Source organism: Bos grunniens, chromosome 2 (assembly GCF_055505025.1).
Source record: "Bos grunniens cultivar Pamir isolate PY7600 chromosome 2, Bosgru_T2T1.0, whole genome shotgun sequence".
Lineage (NCBI taxonomy): Eukaryota > Metazoa > Chordata > Mammalia > Artiodactyla > Bovidae > Bos > Bos grunniens.
The window spans coordinates 80,990,112-81,013,853 of NC_141166.1; the positions used below are offsets into that span (position 1 = coordinate 80,990,112).

At 35.7% G+C, this 23,742-nt stretch overlaps 1 protein-coding gene across 1 annotated transcript in view; it reads right to left on the reverse strand.

The window, feature by feature from the left end:
* The window catches only part of LRP1B (LDL receptor related protein 1B), a 2,178,569-nt gene that overhangs the window by 946,915 nt on the left and 1,207,912 nt on the right, over nucleotides 1-23,742 (reverse strand). Inside the window, exons 8-10 of the mRNA XM_086368415.1 lie at nucleotides 13,378-13,600; nucleotides 6,926-7,097; nucleotides 2,405-2,548 (exon numbers count right to left, since the gene is read on the reverse strand). Of these exons, the coding sequence (XP_086224541.1) occupies nucleotides 2,405-2,548; nucleotides 6,926-7,097; nucleotides 13,378-13,600 (539 nt within the window). The remainder of the gene's footprint in view (nucleotides 1-2,404; nucleotides 2,549-6,925; nucleotides 7,098-13,377; nucleotides 13,601-23,742) is intronic.

Genomic DNA, 23,742 nt, shown 5'->3' on the forward strand with positions numbered 1-23,742 from the left:
GTAGACCTAATCAGTTTAATACATGTGTACATGTACATGCATATTTTAAACAAAAATGGTAACTGTTTTCCTATTGTTTTATTCAGTTTGTTTGTTTGTTTTTTTCAATCACTGGGTACCTTAACTTTCTTCTAATGTGTTTTCTTCTATTATAAACAATTGAAAACTAAAAATTACACTCCTCAGACACTAATATAGCCATGGCTCTAATTTTTATTTAAGTACCTAAATCCAAGTTGAGTTAGTACAAGATATACTAACTTGAGTTTGGAATGTGAAAATGAGACCATATTTGGCTGCTTCTGCTGGTATTCATCTAATGGGGAAACTGAATTTTTCTACATTAATCTTCTATTGTGTATATCAAGTGGCAAGGAAAAAGGCTTCTTTTGATTGTGCTTTGTTTTGTTTGCCAGTATATTTAATTTCTGAAGCTAATAGTTATGTTGCAAACTTCTTAGTCAGTAGAACTCAGCTAAAATGGTGTTTTTGAAGTTATCATTGCCATTGGTGGCCTCCTGATGCCCTAGCTTCTGATGGTGGTAGATGTTTCAGCTTAAGCCAGGCTAATCTGTGGTGGCTATAAAAGGAAAATCCCTGAGTCAGTCTAGAAGCTGCTGCTTCAGGCACCTCAATGATTTTTTAAGTACCTATCTGTGTTTGATTCTTTCTGCTTAAAATAGATATTATTGTTTCTATTCATTTAAATGTTAATTTAATTTACCATGATTGAGGGCTTCCCAGGAGCACTACTGATAAAGAATGCACCTGCCAATTCAGGAGACATAAAGGAGGCTGTTGGATTCCTGAGTTGGAAAGATCCCTTGAAGGAGGAAATGGCAACCAACTCCAGTATTCTTGCCTGGAAAATTCCATGGGCAGAGGAGCCGGGAGAGCTACAGTCCAGAGTCACAAAGAGTCGAACCTGACTGAAGCGACTTAACACGACGCAACTTTTCCACATCAGTCTTTTTCTTTCGTGTATATCAAGAGGAAAGGAAGAGGGGCTTTTGGTTTGGTTTTCCCATATAACAAACATGTATATGCACACCTACACATGCATGTATATTTATATACGCATAAGTGTACATGTTTATATTTTTGTATAACATGCCATCACTTTCCAAGTGGTGACCAGAGTGGCTTAAAGGCTGGTTACACACACACACACACATGCACACACACATACACATCTCCTATCTTGAGGCTTCGGACACAGTGTCTTCAATTATCTAGAGGACTTCGTGAACATCAGAGTTGGTGTCACTATAATATTCCTAGCATTTGCTACAAAGTTAGAAATTTTAAACAGTACAAAAATGCATATATTTTATCACAGTTAAGCCTTTTGGGTTCTTAATTTAACAGTACTTATGCTATGAATTCTAGCCACTTAGATTTAAAATTATAATAAATTTAGAGGTCTCATCTCACCATCTTTAGCAAGCCAATGGCAAGAAAGAAAGAGATGGCAGGACAGTGACCACAGAAACAGAGAACAGACAGAAAAAAAAGGTCATGATGAAAGAGAGATAAACATAAAAAAATATGGTTTTGGGAAAACATTTAAAGACTGTTAATCTCAACATGGATACCATTTCTATGAGGGATATTAATATTATATCTGATTATGAAGACCTTAATTATACTTGTGCAAAATTTAAACTTAACAAAAGTTAAGAACAATTAAATATACACTGTAAAAAGCAAACATCATAACCTTAAAAATTATGGTATTTGGGAAATAGACTGATAGTCTCGACATGGATACCATCTCTATGAGGAACATTAATACTATATCTGATTATGAACAATTAAGAACAATGAAATTTTTTGGCATATATCAGAAATAAAACAAAGGTCTAGCTACTAGAAAGCTTTTCAACAAAATTATTAAAAAGATTAATATTTAATTAGTATAGCTCTGGTTACATGGAAAACGAAATAATAAAATAAATTTCACCCCCCAATGCTGGTAAGGTGAAGTATTACTTTATGTGGATTTCTGTTGGACTAAACAACACATCTATTATTAGAAGCAGCATCTTGGTTCAGAAAAGAGAAAATCTGGCCAACCAATAATTCAGGCTTATTAGATCACAAACATTTTTTAGGTAATTAAGGAAAGGATTTCCTAAAAATCTTCCCTAAAGTATGTTTCCCAAAGATCCATAAATTTAGTGACTTTACAGTCCAATTAGGTTTCTCATTCACATTAGCATGCACATACAAAAGAAAAAATAAACCTAAATATTGATTTTGAGAAAAATGTCTAGTATACATTTCACAGCGAATTTGACCTGTGATAGCTCACATTTAACTGACGTTGATGCTCCTAATTAATACTAAGAATCCTGCTCTGAAGCATTAGCTGCCGGCAAATGTTTGATTTTCAATAACATACTTTTGCATGACCTGCCATCACTTCCCAAGTTGAAGCCAGTCCTGCAGCGACAGGTCCGTGTTTTGTAACTGCTGCTGAGAAGACAGATGTGTGAACATCCCCCTGGCATTCCATATGGATCCACTTCACACGCATGGCTTCTGACTACAACAAATGAAAAACAGCATGCTTGAAATTCTCCAAAGGAGATATAATTACATGCATCAGTATGTTGAAACTTTGACAGCACATAAGAGGGAATTCTAGACAAATAATCTATCTACCCAACTATATCATATCATAATCAATTGGAAAAGAGTTTAAACCCCATGAAAGGTAGGGATTTGCCCAAATACTCCTAAGGCTACCTTAAAAAAAATTGTAAGAGGTAAAATGCTTTTATATTAATCTAACCTGTGAACATGCAAACCAAATAAAAGTAACATGATTTTTTGGTACATGTTTATCACACTTAAAAAAAATACATATCTGTGACAAATACAAAAAAATACTGCTAAAATAACCCCGGTTCGTAGTTAAAGCAGAAAAGGATTTCTTCTGAAATAATCCACTATTAGACTTAGTGACTGACTGACTGACCCTGCTAAGTGTCTGACTCTTTGCAAGCCCATGTACTGTAGCACGCCAGGCTTTGCTGTCCATCACCAACTCCTGGAGCTTGCTCAATCTCATGTTCATTGAGTTGGTGATCCCATCCAGCTATCTTATCCTCTGTGGTCCCCTTCTCCTCCTGCCTTCAATCTTTCCCAGTATCAGGGTCTTTTCAAATGAGTCAGTTCTTTGCATCAGGCCAAAGTATTAGAATTTCAGCTATTTCCTTTAGCATTGACTGCTTTGATCTCCTTGCAGTCCAAGAGACTCTCAAGTGTCTTCTCCAACAAAACAGTGCAAAAGAATTTTTCGGTGCTCAGCTTTCTTTATGGTCCAACTCTCACATCCATACATGACTACTGGAAAAACCATAGCTTTGACTAAATGGACCCTTATCAGCAAAGTAACGTCTCTGCTTTTTAATATGCTATCTATATTTGGCATAGCTTTTCTTCCAAGGAGCAAGTGTCTTTTAATTTCACAGCTTCTGTAACCATTTGCCATGATTTTGGAGTGCAAAAAAAGTCTCTGTTTCTATTGTTTCCCCATCTATTTGCCATTAAGTGATGGGACCAGATGCCATGATCTTGGTCTTTTTAATGTTGAGTTTTAACCAACTTTTTCATTCTCCTCTTTCACTTTCAAGAGGTTCTTCAGTTCTTCTTCACTTTCTGCTATAAGGGTGGTGTAATCTGCGTATCTAAGGTTATTGATATTTCTCCCAGCAATCTTGATTCCAGCTTGTGCTTCATCCAGTCCTGCATTTCATATGATGTACTTTACATAGAAGTTAAATAAGCAGGGTGACAATACAGAGCCTTAATGTACTCCTTCCGGTTCTAACTGCTACTTCTTGACCAGCATACAGACTTCTCAGGAGACAGGTCAGGTGGTCTGATAGTCCCATCTCTTTAAAAAATCTCCACAGTTTGTTGTGGAAACTCACTTCAGTATTCTTCCCTGCAAAATCCCATGGACAGAGGATCGCGAAGAGTTGGACATGACTGAATGACTAAGCACACAAGCATACTAAACTAGAATAAATGTGATTCAGTGATCACCTTTATTGAGAAGTGCTGAATTCATTTTTTTTTTTCAATTTTGTGTTCATTGTCATTTGGAGAACCTTCCCACACATGAATTGTGTGTGTGTGTGTGCATTGTAACTGTTAAAGGAGAAGGTTGAGTTTGCATGTAGGTATTATGGAATAGTAGAATATTTCATGAGTGTAGAAATTAGAGAAAAACAAAACAGAACAAAAAAAAAATAGGAAAAGCACTAGGCGGAGAAGATGAGAAAAAGAAACACAGGTCAAAGAAAAAAGGAATAAAATCAGTAAGATTTTTATATGATTGTAAGTACATTTCTTTTTAATCACCACTTGGAATTGTGATGAATAATACAATAATTTTTTTTCTAATATTAAAACTTATGTGCTTTTGAAAACTATGCTATGCTTTTTATGTTCCACATTCTACAAATGAAAAGATAGCTGTAGTGTAGTTTAACTATCTGTTTTGCCCAAAAGCATTGCTTTTACTTTCCAATCACACCCCATTTCTACACTAGAGAACATCTTTTGTCAGCTAATTAGCAAGTCTGCACTTTTTCACTTTCTTCACTACTTTTGCTCTCTCCTTTGGATCATGCCCATCAGCATATAAATCTGCCATTGCTTCTGCATCTTGGAGGGAAAATACTACTTTTAATCTTAATTCCCAAGCAACCCTTTAATCAGCTCCCCATTTCCCTGCTTCATCTAATATCAATACTTTTCAAAGTTATCCATGCTCATTTTGTACAATTTATTTCTTTCCTTTCTCAGATCTGTTCTAACCAGACATTCTCCTCACCACAAAATTGCACTTGTCAGATCCCTACAAGCTTCACACTGTTAAATCCAATGGCCAATATATAGTTACTTCCTTGCTGATCACATCCATTTTACTTTCTTTTAAAAGGAAAAAAATTGTCATGTATATGCCAATGATGCTCAATTGCTATGTCTAGCTAGGACTTTCCCCTGAAATCTAGTCTTGTATATTCAAATAGCTTCTTGATATCTCCTCCTGAATTTATGACAGGCACTCAAAATAATATGTGTGTATATATATATATGTTATTTGCACCAACTAGCTCCAAACTTAGTTTTCCTAAATCTCAAAAATAACTTGGTAATTCCAATTACTCAGCTCAACACATTGTCATCACCTTTGTCTCTCTTTTAAATGTACAACTCATATCAAATTCATCAGGAAAGCCTGTTGGTTATACCTTCAAGTATATCCTCAGTCTACTTTTCACTGCTATCATCTTGGTCCAATCCACTGTCATCTCTAACCTTCCATCTTTGTTCCCCATAGCCTACTGTCAACACAGCAACCCTACTGGTTTCTTTAAAAACTAAGTCAGGTTTTGAGACTCCTCTACCTAAGGACTATCCATGTCATGCAAAGTATAAGCAAACTTTTTTATAACTGTCTGTGGGGCCCTACTAGTTATTGTTCTCCTTCATTTTTCCAACTTAATTGCCTGCTTTTCTTCCTTGTGTTTGCTCTTCTTCAGACATATGGGTCTCCTTACTGCTCACTGAACTATCCACTATCCAAGCATGCTCTTCCTCACGGAAGCTCCAATACTTTGGCCACCTGATGTGAAGAACAGACTCTCCGGAAAAGACCCAATGCTGGGAAAGATTGACAGCAGGAGGAGAAGGGTACCACAGAGGATAAGATGGTTGGACGGCATCACCAACTTGATGGACGTGAATTTAAGCAAGCTCTGGGAGTTGGTGATGGACAGGGAAGCCTGAGGTGCTGCAACCCATGGGGACACAAAGAGTTGGACACAACTGAGCTGACTGATCTTTCTACCTGTCTCTCTTCTTTAATTACTCCAAGTCTTCATGCAATTTTATCTTTCAATGCAATTTCCTCTGATCATTAAATATAAAATTGTAAACTAATCCTATTCATGACACTCATCTACTTTCTCTCTCTCCATAGCACTTATTATCTTCTAATATAATAATTTACTTACTCTAAAAGAAAAATATTATGTATTTTTTTTGAAACAATGCAAATCTTATAAGGGAAATAATGTTTTAGTCTGTTTTACTCAGCTGTATTCTCAATGTACATAAAATAGTTCCTGGCACATAGTATTAATAAATGATCAAAAAATAATTGGTAAATTAATAAGACCAAATTTAAACCTTTATCTACAGAATCCCAACTCTGAATTTCCTGAAAACATATGTGTAACAATACTTTGCCTAAATTGAATTTATGTTAATAGATAAATAATTCTAAATTAGTTTTAATTTGAAGCACAAAAAGATAATGAAAATTCGGGTGGTAGTTTTGTATGTTACATTATTCTCTATATAATTGAGCCTACGTTGTATTGATGAACAAGCATCATTAACTTACAATGCAAAATAATTTTTCAGGGATACTTAGCAATGTTGCAGCCTTCTTGGTAAAAATTATTTTGAATTAACTTGTGTTAAGGAATGGTTGGGAAGTTAATCAAGAGACCCCCAAGTGACTGAAATAAAAACTAGACAGATACTGCAAGAAAGTCACCTGACTTGAAGGTTGTCTCCTAGAATGATAAAATAAAAACTCTAGCATCAGCATCTGAGTTTTCTGTATACATACATCAAGAGTGAACGTTCCTTCCTGAATTTAAATCCAGACATCATTTCAATTCTATGGCTGTAGAAATGATCCACTAGGAACTGAACAATTTGTCATTTAGACTTTGGAAGGGAGCTCTATTATATTTTATCATGCAGACATGTACATTTTTGCTATCAAAACAGAGAATTTATGGCTCACCCACTTTGACACCACACAAAGGCACAAGAGTCATATCTCCATTCAATTCACCATTATGACGGCTATGAAGAAGTCTTGGAATCTTACCTGTTGGTTGAATTCTTTTTTGATAGATTCGGATTGCTCTAGCATTTTCCATTTTAATTAATGAATGAATATCACTACCATTAAATCGGTTTATCCTTATGATGTTGAAGTTATCAGCATCAGTTGCATATAAGTAGTCTTCAAACACAGTTATACCATACAGATGTTTGACCTATAAAAAGGCGCAAAAATAACTATGATTTTTTAATTATGTTGCTTTCAACTTGAAAGAAAAAAAAATTGCTTTTACTACTGTGGAAAACCCCCATAGTAGGAGAGTCATGAGCATATTATCATTTATTTTTTCTCAAAGAATTCAACATTTCACTAATATAAATTTCTCTATAAAAATAATACATTATGCAGTAGTAGATAAAGCAGTTTAAAATGTATGGGGAGAATTGTATTCATGTTTCATTCAGTTCAGTTCAGTCGCTCAGTCCTTTGAAATCCCATGGACTGCAGCATACCAGGCTTCTCTGTCCATCACCAACTCCCAGAGCTTACTCAAACTCATGTCCATAGAGCTGGTGATGCCATCTAACCATCTCATCCTCTGTCATTCCCTTCTCCTCCCACCTTCCATCTTTCCCAACGTCAGGGTCTCTTCAAACGACTCAGTTCTTCGCATCAGGTGGCGAAAGTATTAGAGTTTCAGCATCAGTCCTTCCAATGAATGTTCAGGACTGATTTCCTTTAGGATGGACTGGTTATATTTCCTTGCAGTCCAAGGGACTCTCAAAGGTCTTCTCCAACACCACAGTTCAAAAGCATCAATTTTTTTGGTGCTCAGCTTTCTTTATAGTCCAACTCTCACATCCATACATGACTACTGGAAAAACCACAACTTTGATTTAGATGGACCTTTTTGGCAAAGTGATGTTTCTGCTTTTTAATGTGATGTCTAGGTTGGTCATAGCTTTTCTTCCAAGGAGTAAGCATCTTTTAATTTCATGGCTGCAGTCACCATCTGCAGTGATTTTGAAGCCCTAAAAATAAAGTCTCTCACTGATTCCATTGTTTCCCCATCTATTTGCCATTAAGAGATGGGGCCAGATGCCATGATCTTCGTTTTCTGAATGTTGAGTTTTAAGCCAACTTTTCACTCTCCTCTTTTACCTTCATTAAGAGGCTCTTTAGTTCTTCTTCACTTTCTGCCATAAGCATGGTGTTATCTGCGTATCTGAGGTTATGGATATTTCTTCTGACAATCTTGATTCCAGCTTGTGCTTCATCCAGTCTGGCATTTCTCATGATGGACTCTGCATATAAGTTAAATAAGCAGGGTAACAATATACAGTCTTGACATACTCCTTTCCTGATTTGGAACCAGTCTGTTCCATGTCCAGTTCTAACTGTTGCTTCCTGACCTGCATACATATTTCTCAAGAGGCAGGTCAGGTGGTCTGGTATTCCCAACTCTTGAAGAATTTTGCACAGTCTGTTGTGATCCACATGGTCAAAGGCTTTGGCATACTCAAAAAAGCAGAAATGGATGCTTTTTGGAACTCTCTTGCTTTTTTGATGATCCAACAGATGTTGGAAATTTGATCTCTGGTTCCTCTGCCTTTTCTAAAACAATTGACCAGCTGGAAGTTCATGGTTCACATACTGTGGAGCCCTGGCTTGGAGGATTTTGAACACTCTTGTGCTAGCATGTGAGATGAGTGCCATTGTGTAGTAGTTTGAGCATTCCTTGGCATTGTCTTTCTCTGGGATTGGAATGAAAACTAACCTTCTCCAGTCCTGTGGCCACTGCAGAGTTTTACAAATTTGCTGGCATATTGAATGAAGCACTTTCACAGCATCATCTTTCAAGATTTGAAATAGCTCAACTGGAATTCCATCACCTCTACTAGCTTTGTTCATAGTGATGCTTCCTAAGGCCCATTTGACTTCACATTCCAGGATGTCTGGCTCTAGGTGATTGATCACACCATCGTGATTATCCTGGTCATGAAGATCTTTTTTGTATACTTCTTCTATGTATTCTTGCCACCTCATCTTAATATCTTCTGCTTCTGTTAGGTCCATGCCATTTCTGTCCTTTATTGTTCCTATCTTTTCATGAAATGTTCCCTTGGTAACTTTAATTTTCTTGAAGAGATCTCTAGTCTTTCCCATTCTATTGTTTTCCTCTATTTCTTTGCATTGATCACTGAGGAAGGCTTTCTTATCTCTCCTTGCTATTCTTTAGACCTCGCATTCAAATAGGTTTATCTTTCCTTTATTCTTTGCCTTTCTCTTCTCTTCTTTTTACTGCTGTTTGTAAGACCTCATCTGACAACCATTTTGCCTTTTCGCATTTATTTTTCTTGGGGATGGTCTTGATCACTGCCTCCTGTACAATGTCATGAACCTCTGTCCACAGCTCTTCAGGCACTCTGTCTATCAGATCAAATCCCTTGAATCTGTTTGCCACTTTCACTGTATAATTGTAAAGGATTTGATATAGGTCATACCTGAATGGTCTAGTGGTTTTCTCTACTGTCTTCATTTTAAGTCTGAATTTGGCAATAAAGCAAACATGATTTGAGCCACAGTCAACTCCCAGTCTGGTTTTTGCTGACTGTATAGAGCATCTCCATCTTTGGCTGCAGAGAATATAATCAATCTGATTTTGGTTGACCATTTGGTGATGTCCATGTGTATCATATTCTCTTGTGTTGTTGGAAAAGTATGTTTGCTATGACCAGGGTATTCTCTTTTCAAAACTCTTATTAGCCCTTGCCCTACTCATTCAGTACTCCAAGGCCAAATTTGCTGGTTATTCCAGGTATTTCTTCACTTCCTACTTTGCATTCCAGTTCCCTATAATGAAAAGGACATCTTTGGGGGTATTAGTTCCTGAAGGTCTTGTAGATCTTCACAGAACCATTCAACTTCAGCTTCTTCAGCCCATCAACAGAAAATTGGATTAAAGATTTACTGAGCATGGCCCTGCCTATCAGAACAAGACCCAGTTTTTCCCTCAGTCAGTCTCTCCCATCAGAAAGCTTCAGTAAGTCTCTTATATTATCTATCAGAGGGCACACAGAATGAAAACCACAATCATAGAAAACTAACCAATCTGATCACATGGACCACAGCCTTGTTTAACTCAGTGAAACCATGAGCCATGTTGTGTAGGGCCACCCAAGATGGACCGGTCATTGTGGAGAATTCTGACAAAATGTGGTCCCCTGCAGAAGGGAATGGCAAATCACTTCAGTATTCCTGCCTTAAGAACCCCATGTTTCATGAAGAAAACATTTTCAGTAGCTACTTTTCAAAGGCTAGTGAGAATCAAACTTTCAAGCATATTCAATAATATGCTTATGGCATTGTTACATACAATTTGAGATATTTTTGTGGGCCACTTTTTTATATAATCATGGATATACATAATCTATAAAATCCTGGTTTTGCCTATGAAAGGACTGATGAGAAAGCACCTTTGAAAATCCCATTTAAAAAAAATACAGGTTACACTACTATTCCCAGCATGGAAATTAATAAACAATGAAATCATATATTTAGAACAATTATAAATAATATGTCAGCATTCTCTACTCAGAAATTGCATTCTTTCTAAAGTCTATTTATAATGAACATGAAACTCTGTGATATGAGAATAGCAGTGTTTACTGTTCTCCATGACACTTCACAGTTAACAGCATAACTTTCCTACTTGGCAGATGTCTTAGGGATTATGGGTAAGAATAGACTTCTTGAATTGATGGAAAGCTTCCAGTAAAGCAAAGGAAGAATGAGTATACTGATTTTCTCATACAACAGGGCACCTGCTAGGTGCAAGGCCTTTGGGAATTCCTTGTATTATATTTAATTTAAAATGGTTCTGGACCAGGGTATGGTAGATCTATCAATTGATTGCTGTAGAGATTTTGATGAAAAAGCATTTGTCAGTATTCTTTGGCATTATATTGCACTTTCAGTCCACTTTTTATTATAGATTTTTTAGTTAAGAGAATTTGAGAGTTATCTATGATTTGTTATTAAAAAAAATTATAGAACAAAATCACAAACATTTGTACTTAGGAAATCTTGCTAGTTCGTTTGATTTGCTATCTTCCTAGCTTACATGACCCTTCATTATAATTTGTGATCCTCTCATGTAAGATGTTGACTAAAAGAAGACTGGTTTTTCATATTGTTTTTGGACATATTTTAATTCTTCATGTCTAGGCAACAAATTAGAAATTAAGGGAGAGAATCATTCTATGTTAAAACTTCAGTAATCACTTTTTATGTTAGTATTAGTCCCCAGTAAGTGTCATAAGGTCCCCAGTAAGTGTCATAGGAGGGCCTCCCTCATAGCTCAGTTGGTAAATCATCTACCTGCAATGCAGGGGACCCAGATTTGATTCCTGGGTTGGGAAGATCCCCTGGAGAAGGAAATGGCAACCCACTCCAGTATTCTTGCCTGGAGAATCCCATGGACAGAGAGGAGCCTGGGGGCTATAGTTCAGGGGTCGCAAGAGTTGGACATGACTTAGCTACTAAACCGCGTGTCATAAAGGAAGGAATGTGTGTATTTATCAATAATATTTTCTGCATAAGTGACATCATATTCACTATATATGTGTACATATATATACACATATATAGTGAATATGATATATATATATATAAAAAACCCAATTTTGATTTGGGCAATACGTTTTTCCTATAAAAGTTATAAACAAGCTAAAGTCTTCCATTAATTTCCATTTATTTTATCCATGCTTTGCTCTAAGTGTGGGACCAACCATCTGGAAGTGTGAGGTCATGGCATACCCACATTGCTGTCTACTCAGTTGCCAATCCACAGTCCAAGAGAGAAAGCATGACTATAGAGGTGGCAATTGATGAGGGTAGAAAACATGTTACTACAATAAAGATCAAATTTTACTCTCTGCCTCCCTGCTTGCCTTCAGAAGGATTTATTTACCATAAAGTACCTACAGTGCTATTCTGCTTACTATCCCCAGCAGAGGTGGGAGGAACTAGGTGTGGTATACAGGCCATTCTGATTACAGGACAAATTCTTACAAAATTTTATCTATGTTGGAATACTTAGTGGCAGACTAAACATATGTTTAGGGAACCAGCAGAACACAGGCAATAGAAATGGGGAAAAATGGATAATTAAAAACTTCAGACATTAAAAAAGAAAAAAACCTTTTAAAAGTAGCCATGGGGAAGATCATTTGAATTCCTCATCCTGTTTCATGGTGTGAAATCTCAATTACATGTACACCAAAGAAGGTACATCATAATCATTTCAGAGACTAGGTGCTCTAAGGTCATAACTAAAGATGGCCAAAGAAATCAAGATTTTGAGGGCAGTTGAAGGTGAGAGAAAAATAAGTGGCCTCACTTTTAATATTGGATGCATTTTTTTAGACACCCAGATCAGATTAGTGCATTTGTTTATCTGCCAAGGAAGTGAAAATATTTCATTGTTAAATGCTGATTATAAAGGAAAAGTAACTTGACATGAAAATTACATAGCATTTGTACCTTGCATTATAGAAGAAAGCAAAGAAAGCCACTTACTGAAGTTCTATAGAATGAGAATTTCACATGAAATTAGTAAGATCAGTGAGATAAAATTGAATTTCAAAAGCATTCTAGTGAATAAGACATCTCCACTTAGAGATCTTTTTCAATTTTAACTGAATGTTATTTACAAAAACTTATAATTCAGCAAAGGAAAAAAAACACAAATGAGAAAAAATGTGACCTTGGTGCCTTTCACAAAATTCTTATTCTGGGAAGTAAATATTTAAACACTTCAGAAGGCAAAATATAAGTAATCCAACATATTAAAATAATAATAACACTTCTGTGAGCCACCATTTGCATTATTAGCTATATATATATATATGCTGCTAAGTCGCTTCAGTTGTGTCTGACTCTGTGCGACCCCATAGACGGCAGCCCACCAGGCCCCGCTGTCCCTGGGATTCTCCAGGCAAGAACACTGGAGTGGGTTGCCATTTCCTCCTCATATATATATATATGAGATATATATATATATATATCTTCAGTGCCACATAGGACAAATGATAGTTCAGGTTTTTACAAATGAAATACTTAAATTAGTTTTTAGTAAGTAGGTCATAACATCTGTCCTAGTCTAACATTTTTCTTTCTTACTAGCATAGAATTTCTGGTTGCGTTGGCTGTTTTTGATTTATTTCTGTTGGTTTTTGTTTTGTGTGCTTTTTTTTTTTTTGTTTTTTGTTTTAAATAGAGGGAAGGAGGGAGAGCAAGTCCTCCCCCATCATGTATTATGGAGTGCACTATGAAAAGAACATTCTTCTATATAGCAAACACATCAATTTTTATGACCCACTGCAGCTTGACTTCATAAGAAATTTTCAACACTGCAATTTTCAGTCTTCTTCCTAGGATGAGATCATTCATTTTATTACCTTAGCTGCATTTTCCAACCAAACTGTACTTACTTGTCTGCCTTGGATGATCGTGTGTCTGTTTTTTCCTTGATAGTCCACGACTTCCACGTAGTCCAAGTAAAGGTCTACCCAGTAAACCCATTTGTTTACTAGGTCTAGTGCCAGTGCAGCTGGCTGCTCTGTCTTAGAATCAATTATCCTTGTTCTGTTCATCCCATCCATGTCACATCGCTCCACTTTGGCCACATTCCCATAGTCGGTAAAGAAAAGTTTTCTGTTGAAAGAAAACTAAATGTTAAAGTGGAAAGGTGGGGGCAGCATATTCAATAGAACCATCTGTAAAACACAGAACTTTTCCTTCTAATTTATTTCAGTGGTTACATCTGTTAGCTTCCCATAACCATTTCCATATAATATCACTCATAAACAAGGAAATCTGCTAATGAATATTGCAGGGCATAAGGGAGCAGGTTAACTAACAACTGTAAAATTTCCCCAAAACGAATGATTATGGTGGGTTTATTTTTGTATTAGGGGAAATGTTTCTTTAAGCTTCATAGAGCTGGTACCACAGGAGATCTGTATAGTCCATTTGGAATAAGCTTCAGAAGTGAGCCAAGTAACCAGGCCAGGGCATGTGAGCTCTCAGGCTTTATCTTCAACCTGCTTTTCAAATTGCCTCGTAATGTCTGTCTCCTATAAAAGCTATTATGTGGAGCTCAATGATGCAAGCAAATGTGCCATTTATAGCAATGAAAATAAATAATCACCCCCCAAACCAATCCCAAATTCTCCCAAATATCCCCAACTGACAAAATTTAATAAAGATAATGCAGTCCATTTCCTTTTATTTTCTCTTTACATATTTCAAAGAAAAAGATGAAAAGCAATGTTGATGTCTGAGATAAGAAATCCTTCTATGAAGTACTAACAGCATGTGTCAAAGGTTTAAATACCTCTAACACCTCAGTGTCTAATATTTGATTAGTATTCACTATGTTTAGTAAACAGAAATCAATTTCAATTAACCTGACAATATTTTAACAAGATTATCTACTCATGAGAGTAAATTATGTTCCTAAATGGAGGACTATCTTGCCTTCATTTAAAAACCATCTCCAGAATAATCTTATTTCCAGTGACTGAGCAAAATTAAGATTACCTAGAGTATAGAATATTCAATTTTGCAAACTTGGTGAATTAGTTTTTAGTTACCTGTATCAACACTATTGCATCAGCTCACAGTATGGGGTATCTTTCAATACTAAGGAATATTATTTAGGCTTTAATTTAGCTCTTTTGCTATGGGAAGCTGTGATCAATTTTTAAACATTAATTCATGTGTAATGTGAGCCAGATTTTATTATGAGTATATATTCCCCCAAATATTTTGAAAGATCAATTTATCACAATAATTTAAAAAATAAAATAAGTTTCATCTTAATTTCTCCTGAAAAAAAAAAAAAAACCTATCATGATAGGTTAAAAAATGTTTTTCAAGGGACATTCCATTCAGGTAAAGAGATTTCTATTCCAGTGAAGAAGAAATAAAGGGGCATATTATACATTTTATTGTCATGCTAAATACTCAAACTTCTACTCCTATGATGGCTCATTAGTTACCTTCCTTCCTCTCTCTCTCCCTCTCTCTCACCTTTACCACAATCTCTTCCTGCCTCCATCTTTCATCTTCTCTTTCTTCACTTCTTAATTTGTTCATGGTCATCTTAAATTAAGTTACTATTAAGATAAACAGTTGATCTGTTTCTTGCTATAGAACACTGTCCACTGTTCTTATCATAAAAACTCTCTTTCTCACCTCATACCAAAATGCCTGTCCTTTTATAGTTTTCTTTTCCAACTGGTCCATTTCACAGACCAGATAGATCCTGCTGTGCAGGTAGCTCAGCTTTGGCACAGAGAGTCGGAGGCTCTGGCCCCCTGTGTTTAGCATGTTGTATATAGACTATGTACAGTGACATGAAGAAGGGGGTTCCAACTATCTACATGAGGCTGAATAGGAAAGATGAATCTCAAGATTAGAACTTCTCTCAAGTCACCCTGAGGTGACTTAACTAGATGTGATCCTAAAAAGACAAAAAGAGAAGAGTACCAAGACAAGAAGCCTGGAGGCATATTTTTGAAGAAAGAAGACCAAATAAGATTAGAGAAAAAAAGAAAGTGAAGTCGCTCAGTTGTGTCGGACTCTTTGTGACCCCAAAGACTGTAGCCTACCAGGCTCCTCTGTCCATGGGATTTTCCAGGCAAGAGTACTGGAGTGGGTTGCCATTTCCTTCCCCAAAGAATATCCCCAACCCAGGGATCAAACCCGGGTCTCCCGCATTGTAGGCAGGCACTTTACCATCTGAGCCACCAGGAAAGCCTGGTAAAAGACACAGACTCTTATAGAGACCTAAGGGAGACAAGTTCCCTGATAAAGAATTGGAGTGGCTGGCTGGATCAGTTGGGTGTCCCTGGTGGCTCAGCTGGTAAAGAATCTTCCTGCAGTGCAGGGGACCTGGGTTTGATCCCTGGGTTGGGAAGAACCCTTGGAGAAGGGAATGGCTATCCACTCTAGTATTCTGGCCTGGAGAATTCCATGGACTGTATAGTCCATGGGGTCGCAAAGAGTAGAACATGACTGAGCGACAGTCACTTCACAAAACAAAAAAAGATTAAAAAAAAAAAAAAAGAATACAAATCAAGAAGATGTCATTGAGTTTAGTATTTGTTAGACTACTAGTGATTTTTGGCATTTCTGTCAGAAAAAAAAAAAAAAAGTTTAGTTATAGAGGAAAAATGAACCTGATGATAATAAAGGAGGTTGGAAAAATGTAAACAATTTGTCCAAGAAGATTTTCAGTGATACTAACCTATTATTGCAGGGATGATTCAAATGATTCTTATCTTAATTGCAGGACATAATAAAACTGGTTGAGGCAACTCTGAATAAGCTTAAGAAAAGTGTGAAAGAAAAGTATAAATATATGATTCATCAAAATGTTGCTGTCTTAATGAAAACATAAAACCAAAAGAACAAGAAGACTTTGGGTATGTGAAATAGCATTGAGCTAGAAGAAACAGTGAAGAATTTGTCATTGTACTTCCAGCGCAAAGCAGAACAGTGCTGAGTGGTGATATAAAAGAAGGTCCTTCCATCAAATTAAACTTCCCCAGCTTTGAGAATACTGACTATGATAAGCTCAGTTCACTTATAATTGAAATTCAAGAAATGAAAGTGTTCTCCAGGACAGCAGCACGAAGAACATAAATCTGCAAGCAATAAACATCCATAGTCACATGATTATGACTGTCATTATGACTGTAGATGTTTCTTTGTTTGTTTTGATACAGTTTAATTTTAGTTTAAAATTATCTCCTACTGTTACAGAGAAAAGATTCATTCCAAGGGCATTGTTTAATTGATGTATGACTATTATAATTATAAACAGAAGCTACAGATTTAATTGTCTGAAACATAACTAAATTTCATTCATGATAAAGTAGAGCTAAGGTTTGATAAAATCACTCTTTTCTTTCCTATAAAGAACAAATCCCATTATCTCACTGATCTTAATAAATGTTTGTGAGATAGAAAGGTCAGATTATTTCTATTTTACAGATGAAATAGATCCCAAGTCCACATGAAAAGCTTGTCAGAGCCATAACACGATTTGTCTTGTTTTTTGTTTTTAATGAATTATTTTGAAATAATTTCAAACTTACAGAAAAGTTGTAAGGATTGTAGAATAAATGTGTATACCTTTCACCTAGATTCACCAGTTTTTCAACTTTTGTTCCTCTGGACATTTTTAGTACCAGCTGAACAATTTGACACTAAATTGCAGAAATGATGGCCCTCCTCAACTAAGATTTCAGTGTGCATCTCCTAAGTACCAGGACATTCTCTTTTATAACCATAGTACATCTAACAAAATTGATGCATTTAACACTGATACAATATGTAGATTTTATTCAAATATAACCTGTTGAGTAATAATGTTCTATACAGTAAAAATTTCTTTTTCTATAATTTAGGATCCAATCCAAAATCATATACTTCACTTAATTGTCTTTTCTCTCTCAGTTCAGTAGCTCAGTCATGTCTGACTCTTTGTGACCCCATGAACTCGATGGACACAGCACGTCAGGCCTCTCTGTCCATCACCAACTCCCGGAGTTCACTCAAACTCATGTCCATTGAGTCGGTGATACCATCCAGCCATCTCATCCTCTGTCGTCCCCTTCTCCTCCTGCCCCCAATCCCTCCCAGCATCAGGGTCTTTTCCAATGAGTCAACTCTTCGCATGAGGTGGCCAAAGTATTGGAGTTTCAGCTTCAGCATTAGTCCTTCTCTCTAGACTCCTTTAATTTTGAATAATCATTTAGCCTTGCATTGTTTTTTGTTATTTCTAAAGTGTAAACATGAATTGTTTTGAAGAATATCTCTATTTTTTAAAAAAATACATTTTGATGTGGACCATTTTTAAAGTCTTTATTGAATTTGTTACAATATTGCTTCTGTTTTATGTTTTGTTTTTTTTGGCTATAAGGCATGTGGGGATCTTAGCCCCTTGACACACATCCAACATACACCCCTGTATTGGAAAGCAAAGTCTTAACCACTGGACCACCACAGAAATCTCCAATATCCCTATCTTGAGTTTGCCTCATTTTTCTCATAATTAGATTACTTTTTGCTTTTTGAACTGAAATGTAATAGCTTTATGCATTATTATTTATGCCTCTGGGTTTAGAAACCAATGGTAAGCCTATGCTGTATTCAAGAAATTCCCTAAAATGAAGCACAGTTGGTGGTTTGAAATCTCCTTTATCCCATCTTATTTAGTGTTTTCTGAACACTTAACTCTTAATTTCCAGGGTTTTCAGTCATCCTTTCAGCATCTCCTCTCGCAAAAACCAAGCATCCTCTGCTGCTTCTAGTACAGCCACGGAGCTGCCTTTGTAGCAGTCTGCATATGAAACTCATGGTGGCTGGTGGAGATCGTTCCCAAATTTGTCCTATACCCCATTCTCTTGGGATTACAATACTCACATTTCCTATTGCCCTGTTCTTTCCTATGGTATCAATTATTCCTTTATTCTTTAGAAAGTAGAAGAAATTAAATTGAGATTTTTATTCTCTTGTTCTTAACTTCCTTTTTGAATGCCATTCTATTCAATTTCCACTAACACAAAAATTAAAGTGAAACAACATCGCAACTACTGTCTCTAATGTATGCTTAACTATTAGTTCATAAAGGAAAGGAAAATGTCTTTCAAAATTTGAACTATTCATCCAACTCCTTAATCGTAATTTGACAGCTGGAGTAAATAGGAGTTTGTCATATTGGCTTCCTTATCTCATTTCACACGGGAAACTGATTTTATCTGATGTCCCTGTTGATTAGATGACTATCTTACTATAGACATGTAAGTATTTTATACAATTGGGGAGAGTAAGAAACTTTGAGTATTGTTGGTAAACTTGCCAGACATAAATCAAAAGTCACAAAGGGAGCACTGACCGACAGTGACAGAGCACTGTGCTTACAGAGTTATGGCCCCAATCATCCTTACGTTTTAAAGAAAAGCAATTGTTATACATACTGATGTCTTAAAAGGTGTGCTTTTTTTTTCCCTTGAACTGATAAAAATAAGGTTTAGTTTTTCAAGTGATGTCTGCTTTAAGTGATTCTTCCATATTTTTGTACTTTATCCAAAATGACAAAGGGGAATTTAAACATACCAGAGTCCTAGCTGCATCTTTTTTTTTTTTTTTTTTAAATAAAGCTGCAACCTTTTCTTAAGTATTCATTCATTCATTTGGCTGTGTTCAATCTTAGTTGTGGCATGTGGAAACTAGTTCCCTGACCAGGAATCAAACCCGGCACCCTGCATTGGAAGCACAGGGTCTTAGCCACTGAACCACTGGGGAAGTCCCCTTCCATATCCTTTAACTATATAGTCAATTCCGGCTTTGTGTCATCATTCTTACTGCTAACATTTTGGTTATAGCTTAAAGATGGAATTTAGAAAATTTTAGAGTTCTCACAATGTAATTATCTATCATTCATTTAACTGTTTAAAAATGAGGTTATACAACAAGATTTTGGTTAAGAAATAAATAAGGGAATGAGGCATAAAACTCAAAAGCCATATATTGCTAAATTAAAAAAAAAAAAAATCATTGTTCTGATAAGGGCCTAACACACTCTCCATGTTTTTAATCAGGTGTTAGAGAACTTCATATCTTCACATTTCAGGAAAAATATATGTATTTTTCTTAACAACAATTACACTAGAAACATCAGTTTTTGATCTTGTTTTAAAAATAACTATGTTATCCAAAAAGCATCAATATTAATACTTTATTTTTCTTCCATTGTGTTTACAGAAATTGAACAAGAAAGTGATTTTCTACATTATATGGAGTAATTAAAGTATACTCTGAATTAAAGTTAAAGTATTAAATATTTATCATTGTAATTCTAAAATTCAATTGTGAATATTAAAGAGTAATGAGTCTTCAGAGTAACAGGTTTAAATTCAATTTCTATTAGCTCCTGCTACTTAAGGGATGTGGAAGATACATAAACTATTTTCTCTGTTTAGCCAAGATTGTTCAAGACAGTGATTTACTGATTTTTACTTGGTTGGGGTTTTTGCTTTCATTGTTTGAAAAATCTCTCTTGAATTTCGTTTTCAGTTCATACATAAACACACAGAAATTAAACTTGACATACAGCTGGCTACTCTATATTCTGGAAACACTCCCACTAATAATTCTGCTGGAAGTGTTAATGAGTTAGATATATCAGTCAACATGGCTTACTCAATTAACATCCTCATTTACCTGAATCTGTCCCACTCAGTTAGTGTTCCTGAGAGTGGCATCCCTATGCAGAAATATTATCCCTTCCCTATCCCCCTACCACCACCTTGGGGAGATTTGATGCAAGCAAAATAAAATTATAGGCTAAGCTGAATCACTAAGACCCTTTCTCTCATGAATCCATACCAAACAATATGGAGCTCACCTAGTGGGCATCTGTGCCAACATGGGTGGAGGGTGGGGTGGGGTGAGGTGGGGTGGGGTACAGAGAGGAGGATAGCTAGATCATGTTCATAGGTATAGAGGAGTCACAAGATAGAAACAGGATGGAAGGAGCCATGCAGTCTTTGGGCAAGAAATTCTCTAGGAGTCTGTTTTAATTTCCTGTCCTCAGGTAGGTAAACACATGGGAGTTACCATAGCCTCTTGGAGATCTGTGTACATTTGAGTGGCTTTGGTGGGGTATTTCTGTACTTGGAAGCTAATGCACCATAAGTAAAACACTACATTGTTTAATGTCTTATATTAAAGATTCAGATAACTCTTGTACTAAAGATTCTGAACAATCAAAACTTATACCGTCTTAGGAAAAACATATTGAAATGCCAACTCTACGTAAAGGAATCATTTTATAATGTTCACATGTAACCCTCATGTAACCCCAACATGGCATAAATATATATAGATATATAAATAGAAAGCATCTGAATTTTTTTCTGTAATCTCCCATGAAAGCAGAAAAGAAAGATATTAATAATGGATAATAATTTTTTTTTAAATCATCTTTCTTCATTTTTTAAAAACTCAATATATTACTCAGGACATATCAACAGATTTTCAAATGTTCTTCCCAATTCCAAGCTCTCTAAACACTTTCACAAATTCAAATATGAACTCTTATCAATCTCCATCCTATCCTAACCCTGCCTGTAACTCATTTTTTTTAAATTATTTCAAGCAAATTTATCTTTTAAGCTTAATTCCCATTTGTTTTTCATCTTTCCATATTCTGAGAGCTAGAAGCTAATTCAGCAACTAATAAGCTTGCCACTGTAAACAAAGAAAGGAAAAAAAAAGAAAAGTAAAAAGATTTGCATATTATTATTATTATTGTTTTTGTTTAGTCATTCGGTCATCTCTGACTCTTTTCCAACTCCAATGGGATTCTCCAGTCAAGATTACTGGACTGGGTTGCCATTTCCTCCTCCAGGGGATCTTTCCGACCCAGGGATCAAACCATATATCTGGGTCTCCTGCATTACAGGCAGATTCTGAAGCCCCCGTTATTATTTCTATTTATCTTTATTACATAGCTATTTCATCAATGTTTAACACGGATAGGGACACAATGTGATAAATAACTAACCCTATTTCCCTGGATTGGCATTGCCTGACACTTGGTTTATATTTACTCATTCACGTCTACCATTTACACATGACTACACTTAAACTGGAACTACCACATCTAATCACCTAAAAGATAATGATGTACTTGGCCTAACATTTTGACTTTCAGGCAGCCATTTTTCTCAAGCTGTAATTGAAACCTTATAAACCCATCTATATTCCAGATGTAAGTTTTCAATATCCTCACCCTTATTTACACAGGTCTCTGCCTAAAGTACAGGGCAGCCTAAAATCTGTCCACAGATACAACATCCTCTCTTCCTACCCAAACACTTCTGACCTGCCCTCTGAATCTCCTATGATCACAAAATGCCCAATATCCTAAGACTAAACTTTGAATGTTAATTCTACCTTTTTGCTTTTACTGAAATTTAGCATCTCTTGAGCTCATCCTTTACCAGTAGTCACAGAAGATGCGGGCTTCTTATAAGAACCTCAGGAGTAGATCTAAAATCAGTGCCTCCTCGAATACTAATTCCAGAATACTACTCTCTTCTTATCTTGTAACATCTCATGTTTTTTCGAGAGTCTCATTAATAGACTGTATCAATGACAGCACCCATTCTCAAGTTAAATTATGTATTATTAAAATCGTCATACAACTGTTAATAACAATCAGAATAAAACTTCATATTCTCAACAGTGCCCCAAACACTCAGATAATTTAGTCTCTACCTATCTCTCCAGCTGTCTGGTGATATACTTTCTCAGTTTTAATAGCTACATCTAATAGTATTCTTCTATATAATTCAAATAACTTGGCCATCTTTCAGTTCATTAAACAATCTACACAATTTCTTCCTTTCTCCATTTCTTCATTTCTCCAGGGGACATATCCTGTCCCCAAGTCTGGAAAATAATTTCTATCACACTATTCCAAAATTGGCTTTAGCTTTTAACTTAAATGTTAATTTCCATGAAAGATCTTTCCTATTTTTCACGTATCAGTTATGTCTGCCTGATAAAACCTCATGGCATTCTGTATTTTTGTCACATCCTTTCTTATTTAATTGCATAAAACAGATACACACAAACACACACACACACACACACATATACACATACAATGGTTAGTTTAAGATCTGTTTACTAAGTAGATTAAAATCTCCAAGAGGAAAAAGACTATATCTGCTTTATTCAGGACTATATACTCATGACTAAACCATGTATCTGCCTATATTGTTTCTCTGTTGCTCTACATATATCTATATAAGCTCTGAATTCATCCCCTCATAATAGAAAAGAAAATCTAAAACTCAGACTTAAAAGCATGTTAAAAGGGCAAAAAATATGGATAAGGCTATTGTAGGGTATGAAAATAAGTTGGTTTTCCACATTATCCAGCATAGCCCATTGGAATTCTTTGCTCCTAAATCATTAGTTAATAATAAATTATTGCTTGGCCTCAGTTTTATTGCTTTGCCCTCTTTTGTACATAATTCTCTTTAGAGAATTTGTAGTGATGTTAGATCATGGTAAGGGAGTAGTGATAGTAGATCATGGTAAGATCTGGTATTCCTGTATCTGGCCAATTTTCAGTTTTAATGAAATCTCAATATTAATTTCTACCTACCTGTAGATACCAGATCATAACAGCATTTGCATGTATCTCTAAGGGGTTTAGACCATCTACTTCCAGAATATAGCAAAGTTTTGTTTCTTTGTTTAAAGTAGGATATTTATATAATCAACATGAATTTGAAGACTATACTGTGCCGTGAGGAAGATGGACTCAAAATGTTGGAAGATTAGATAAGGAGATACCAGTATGGTAGATAAGCATTAGCACAGGGGTAAATGGGAAAGAAGAGAGAAATTTCAAGGAGTATTTTGGGGTCTATATCAACAGGACTTGACAGTTAATTGGGTGACAACAAGGGTGACTAAGAGAGGAGCATTCTAGCTCTATAACAAATTTCACAAAATATATTTATGGAATATACTGAGCCTTCAGATTTTTCTCAGGAAATCTGCCAAGCACAAGATTGCAAGGTGTCATTGAATTTAATATGAGGAAAGGATTTTACAATTTGGGCATATTACTTTCCATGACCAAGGGCAACACTATCTCAGGTCTCCTTCAGGGGTCAGAATGCAGGATGTCAGTACTCAAAAGCTCATGCTCAATATACCTGATTCATGTGGAATAGTAGAATATTTGCAGTAATATATTA